The 7,500-nt window shown below is 34.6% G+C and overlaps 1 protein-coding gene across 1 annotated transcript in view; it reads right to left on the reverse strand.

Annotated features, from left to right (window-relative positions):
* Alk (Anaplastic lymphoma kinase) overlaps window positions 1-7,500 on the reverse strand; it is a 1,114,821-nt gene that overhangs the window by 330,089 nt on the left and 777,232 nt on the right. The window contains exon 13 of the mRNA XM_067113483.1: window positions 4,007-4,057. Coding sequence (XP_066969584.1) covers window positions 4,007-4,057 — 51 coding nt within the window. The remainder of the gene's footprint in view (window positions 1-4,006; window positions 4,058-7,500) is intronic.

Here is a 7,500-nt window from a genome sequence, read left to right on the forward strand (position 1 = left end):
ACCACAATATATGTATATGCATATATATTGTATGTGTGTGAATGTGTATGTGTGTGTGTGTATATATATATATATATATATATATATATATATATATATATATACACATACATATACATATATATATATATAAATGTATTTATGTCTTTTTATGTATTCATACATATATAACTATATATATATATATATATATATATATATATATGTATATACATATATATGTATGTATGTATGTATTTATGTATGTATGTATATATATTACAATGGGGATACGGAGTGGAAAAAGGGTTAGCATAGGTGATAAATAGGTTGGTCGTGGGTAAAGAATGGACAGGTCGGTGGAAAAGACTACACGATTCGGAGGTGCTATGAGAAAAATATAACACAGGATGTATAGTTAGAAAGGAGGGTTCGCAACATTCAGGAAGCGACAGAGTGCGGGGAAAACAACAGTGAAAAGAGAAAGGAGCACTGTGAGAAGGGGCTACCAGTGCTTGGTTGGTGTGCCATCTGCCATAAAACTATTTTTCAGTACTCAGGTAACGGATATGCCAAAGTGCATATATATATATATATATATATATATATATATATATATATATATATATATATATATATATATATATATATATATATATATACTGAACAAGTTCCTCGTTGGACGAGTTTGGTAGAGTTCTCGGCTAGCACTCTGCTAGGCCCGAGTTCGAGTCTCCGACCGGCCAACGAAGAATTAGAGGAATTTATTTCGGGTGATAGAAATTCATTTCTCGGTATAATGTGGTTCGGATTCCACAATAAGCTGTAGGTCCCGTTGCTGGGTAACCAATTGGTTCTTAGCCACGTAAAATAAGTCTAATCCTTCGGGCCAGTCCTAGGAGAGCTGTTAATCAGCTCAGTGGTCTGGTTAAACTAAGGTATACGTGTACGTAACTTTTTAACCGGAACAGCCAAATATCAACATGTCATTATTTAAACTACTTTTTATGAGTAATTTCCTACTGCCCAAGTGTGTAGTGTGGCATTGCGTCGTGGCAACTATAGTACAAAAGAAAATAGAAAAAATACTGGGCCTCTCTTTAGATTTGCAGATTGTAGCAAACGAAAGACCTCCCTTCCCTTGGGATATTAGCTAGCATAGCAAACCCTCACATACTGCAATGTCCATACGTGAAGAAAAGAAAAAATAAGATAATACACGTTGTGTACAATGCAGACGAAGGTAATAACGGCGAATGAACAAACAGACAACTGTACAAGTGTAAAAGATACGAAAGGAAAATTAGTGCAACGGTGCATGGCGAGGGAGCATCTTCAAGAGAAACACTTCGAGGGAAAACACTTTAAAAGCTTTACAATAAAACAAATCGGAAAAACATTTCGTACAAGGCAAACAGTACCGAAGCTGTATAAAAGAAGAAACTGTTGATTATTTATATATCATTACCAAAGCAACAGTCTTCGACACTTAATAAACTTGTACATTTACCGCTACAGAAACTCGACATGACTGTAGGAAAATTCAGTTAACAATAACTTCAGATACCCCACACCGAATAAAACATCCCCCCCCCACAAAAAAAAAAGAATTAAAATGGAAGAAGCAAATACACAACTAAATAAAAATGAATAAACGCCATGCCTTACCGCATGATTCACCCTGCCTCATCTAGACAAGTTCAAAAGGGCTTCAAAGGCCGTATGATTAACCCCATTCACGACTGGAAATCATCATTAAGGTTAAGTGGGCCATAATTAACAAACTAAGGAAGAACAACCAGGTATTGCCTTCAGCAACCAGTAATTTTATTTTTGTGTTAAATTACAAAATGATTTAACGATTTCAAAATTAATTCACAAGTTAATAATGGAAGTTTCAATTTTGTGTGACAAACTGCTCCGCGGCGCATAAAACACTGCACAGTAAAACTATCAAGGTATATCAGAGCGACGAAAGGAGCCGTGAAATTTGTGGTACTTGTCAACTTGGCTGTCATTAAAAACCAACACTAATAATTAATCATTTGCATCCTAAAGTGAACGTCAAGAGACAACATTCACAGCTATGACCCAATAAGATCCTTAGAACGTTTGTTTTTTCACCTCCATTCTACTACAAACTGTTATCATTACCTGGAAGCAATCTGTTTTAGAAGCCGCATGTCTTCGTTTGTTCTGTTTCTTAATTATTCTAACCTAGCTGCCATAGTAACGAACATTTCCCCAACATTGTTCACTGCATGAGGACTGGAAGTGGAAACTAAAGGGATTCTTATTCTGTTTTATCTGCTGGGATCGATGTACATAATGCAGCGTCATCTGCATAAGCAATCACCGTGTTTCATAGCCCAAACCAACTATTGTTCGTGATTAATATCAAGTAGTAAACCAAGAACGCTTCCCTGATGAATATCAGAGATTACATTCCTGATGTCATTATGGAGCTCATAAACAACTTCTGTTTGCAACCTATTTGTTAAAAATACAACGATAATTCTAGGAAAGGCTCCCACAACTCCTATCTGTCCGAGTTTGAAAACTATGGCCTCACAAGTAATACGGCCGAAAGCTACACTAATAATAATAATAATAATAATAATAATAATAATAATAATAATAATAATAATAATAATAATACTGTTTTCAAGAATAGCTATAATCCTTTTACATAACACCAATGGGAAAAGTGCTTCATAAAAATCTCTAACGAAGATTTTCCGGTAAAATGGTTAATAAATCCGAGTTAAAGGCACTTTAACTGTCGTTTGCAACAGCGTTAAAGCGCTTTGGGTTAGACGGCTGGTTATTTCTATCCACGTATAAAGTGCATAGCCTAATTTATTTGTCTTGTTATCTCCATAATTCTTTCCACTTCCTTACGTTGCGGAATCTTTTTTTATTTAAATGCCACAGTAACACTGACTTACATGCTTTCAAACTTCCCGCGGAAGAAAACTAACGCAAATCAAATAAAAAAAAATAATCTTCAGGAAACATAAACCAACCTCTTCCGGACTTTGTTCAATCTTGACCACGTTATAAGTTAAGTTCTTGTTAGTCCTTCCCGCTATATGATATTATTTTTCCTCGATCAACTTTCCTTCCGGGCCGAAGCCTCGAAATGTGACCTGTGATCCACCTCCAACATTTTATTAGTTCACAAAAAGCGTACCACATTTTACTTCGGCAATGTTTTAACATCATACCACCCCTTTCTTCATGATTTGTTTGTACATGCGCACGAAAATAAAATTTCTTACTCTCATCCTGAAGGCAATCGGATATTTAAGAAATTTTAAAAAGGAAATAGATTTGGAAAGTATGTCTGCTCATTATGTGACAATACCGCTACGACAACAGTCATCGTTCAAAAGCATAGTCTTTTATTACACACAGTAACTAAAACTTTGTATAATGCAAAAGTTCTTATGAAGAGTCCCTTAAGCTGGAATAACATGCCCAATCCCATCACAAATGCTAAAATACGGAAAAATACAGGATATACAATTAGATATTAAATTAGAAATAGATCTGAAATGGGAGAAAACTTCTCTTGGATCTAAAATAAAGCGCGGGAGGGTTGGCCCTCAAAAGTCTGCATTTTGTTGCAAATGAATATTGTATCAATTTCCTTGTAAACAGAGCACCATTTCTCCTCGAAGATGACAGACTCAAGGAGTGCTTGCGTTCATTTTCAGATTCTTACTACAGTAATAATACTGTTTACTGCTATTCATTTTGCAACTTTCGCTACTAATATGTTGTTATTCTTTTGGCCTTATTCATTTCTCCAGTTTCATCTTAGCATTCTGTACATCAATTTGTGCTTGTCCCATATGAATGTATGCACATTCTGAATACGATACGGATATATTCATCCACACAAAAATGTACAAAATCAAAACCTAAATATATATATATATATATATATATATATATATATATATATATATATATATATATATGTGTGTGTGTAAAGCCAAATAATATTCATTGGTATACTCACGTGGTCCATCTGGTGGGGGCATGGTCGTCGGGGGTGTTGTCGTAGCTGGATCTGTTGATAAACAAGAAAGAGAAACTGATGATTACTGTATTTCACGAGAAGTAAGTAACAGATATAAGTCCTTAATAGCGCTAACAATTCATGCTTATCAGAAAGAATGTCAATATTTGATAACTATCATAATTAGATTTGTATCTCTGGCACTGTATATTACGTAGGTTAATTAGAGTTTTCTTTCTGGAACAGTATATTACGTAGATTATTTTTATTTAAAACACAGGTCGTAATTTAGATTTTCCTTTGTTCAGCTGCGAAAGGCAGTATACTGTGTTTTACATCTTTAATACTGTCTCTCTCTCTGTACTACAATGCACAGTAACATTACGCTGCCATAAACCACATTATACATACACACATATATTTATATACATATACACATATACATGAGCATACATATATATACTGTATATATACATATATATAAATATATGTATCACAGATTTACATTCATGTATGTATGTATGGATAAATGTATAATGTTTTAGGCACAAAAAATCTTCAGTGAATCATGGATCTCTTTCTCTTTACTTCCACTCAACCCTAACCTATTCAAGTACATATCATTAAAAGTTTCCACAACGAGAAAAGTCAGTGAGGCTTGGTCATTAAGAAAACTTCTGATGGCTTAATGACAAATAAAAATGAAAGAGGGAGGGAAGGGGAGGGTGAACAACTTGTTATTGTACGCACACGAAAGTGTATAAACATGTCGATGTATACAAGCACACACGCAACCACAAGCACACGCTTATATATATACATACCTATATACATATATATATATATATATATATATATATATATATATATACATAGAGATGGACACACACACACACATATATATATATATATATATATATATATATAATATATGTGTGTGTGTGTGTATATATATATATATAATATAATATGTGTGTGTGTGTGTGTGTGTGGGAGTGTGTGTGGGTGTTTACTGTACTGACAACTTTCCCTTAATACCAATAAGGAGAGGGATGCCAGGGATACGTTCTTGTGGTAACTAGGAGAGAATGGCACTTGGCTAGCAATACTCAAAGACTCATATAAACAAAATTAAGGGAAATGACCATGAAATTTCATGAAGCATGACAGATAATACAGACATTTACTAAGAACTAAGTTATGGTTAATAGGGAGTGTTTTTTTTATTGTCTAAGTCTAATTGGCTATTTTTCCATACAGTACCATATATTCATGAAATTTTAAAATACAGATACTACAAGTCAGAAACAATTTTTTTTTCAATAAAGAGCTTTAGTGCGTTTGCAAGTGATCTCTCCTTCACATCCTGAGACGTTTATAACAAATGTTCCGAAATATTAAAGAATAGTTCATCTGAAATCGTCATCCTCAAATTTCCTAGAACTCTCTGAGAGAAGAACAAAGATCAACAGCGTTGTTGCGCATCCAGCTACGCTTTACCCAACAGAAATGGTATTTTTCTCCGATAAAGGAAGTGAACAAGAAAATAAGCCCCGACTGGAGGTTAATTACAAGGAACATCCGCGACAAGTAAAATAACTGGTATAATTGGTAGGGGTCCGGGCAGAGGGAGACCTTGGGAAGAATTCTCACAATACTGAATGATTCATTAATCTGGATATCAGAATAGGTTCCATGACGTCAATTGCCAGAGGCTTTTGATGAATATACAAAAAAAAACGCTCAAAATAATACCCTCTAAACACAAAGTCAATCTCCTTTAAAATACTGGAAAACTCTAAAAACGAAAAATAATTAAATGCAGACATTGATAAAATATGATAACAGTATTAGCCAAACAAAAGAATGCTTTCAAAACGAATGAAAATCACTGATACGGCAAAGTATTACAAAAGAACTCCATGAATATTATTCAAATTACCAATAATCCCTGCACAGAAAGCTGGCACGAATGTCAAAAGGCACAAAGCCCTTACTTTATCTTAACTCTTTGATAACTGTGGGAAAATTATTAAAGCAAGGGTACTGCAGTGACTAGAGATTACTGTAATAATTATTAACAATGTAAGAATAAGTAGAAAGACTGAGCTACACAAACTTTTCGTGTTTCTGTTTTATCCCAGGTAAAAAGTAGTACTACAGGAAATTCAATTCCTTCTTTGTTTGGACTAAGAGGAAAGAAGCCCGCAACGTCAGAAGCTAAATACAGTGCATAGGTCCATTCAAGAAACCGGAGCTATAGAAGAAGATTATTAATCGTCATCTTCAATCAAAGTTTAAGAAATACCGAAGTCGATGTTTCCACGAATAGTTCAGTTCCCTTACACCAGTCACAACACTTACTTTCCCTTACAACTGTCGTAGTTATAAGTTTCCAAGCATTAATATTTGGGATGAGGTTATTAATCTTAAGCCCAAAACTCCATAACCACCTTCCCCCCTTGCATATGTAAAGGGAATTTAGTAGCTATTAGGCATCACCGATCCTTGGTACGGATTAGACCCAGTGTCTCTTGGGTCCACAGACAATGAAACCAGCTCTGCAGAGGTGTTACAATGAGATTCATTTGTTGCCACGCATTCAAGTACTGGCCAGACGCAAAGTTCATTGTTAGGAGAGCAATGAAAGTGACTATAGTAAGTGCCTGCTTATTTCACTGGAAGCACCCAGGGACATTAGTCTATCACAAATACTGTTAACATATTCCCAACCATTACTTCTAATAGGATTAACTGATTTACAGAAATTGCAAACAGTATTTATTACTGCCTACAGTGCACCACGTGAGGTGCAATGACGGCACTAACCCCCTAGGAAGGTAATCTGCTCAGGAAAAGCATTTGTTAATGCTAAAGTTAGATTTTTCCAAATAACATGATAATAAAAACTAATGATCTCTCATGAGTTGACAGATATCAGGAATATACAAAGAATAAATGTTAGTTGCTCGTTCCACTTATTTTCTGTTCTGTAACTATACATCACTGTCACTACTGACACCATTGCAACTACGAAACACTCTATTCATGAGTGGCGGTTCAATATAGTGATCCATCTAACCAACACATATGTCGTTTACTCCCTCTATAAGGAGAGTTCAAAATAATCCATGAAAGTCAAGATGAAATTGAATAAGTTTTATAAAAGCAGTTGGGGAAAATTAACACCCTGAAAACTAAGTCAACTATTTCAAAATCGCGTTTACAAAATAACAAGCAAAACAAAATTCCTGCCCGAAACTCATCTTATCGGAAGGGAATAATAATGGATATCGTAAACTGGAAATCCATTTGGGTTTACAGGCTTCAGCCACCGGTGTGTGACAAATTAATCGACACAAAATAAATGGGTTTTACTACGAAAGTAAAAGAGTTTTTATTTCTTTTTTTACAACCAATAATATTTTTCACTAACTGGCTTGCCTATCCTTGCTTGTGCCTGCTTTTCACAGTGCTTTTTTTTTTTTTAAATG

Source organism: Macrobrachium rosenbergii, chromosome 12, assembly GCF_040412425.1.
Source record: "Macrobrachium rosenbergii isolate ZJJX-2024 chromosome 12, ASM4041242v1, whole genome shotgun sequence".
In the NCBI taxonomy this organism is placed as follows: Eukaryota; Metazoa; Arthropoda; class Malacostraca; order Decapoda; family Palaemonidae; genus Macrobrachium; species Macrobrachium rosenbergii.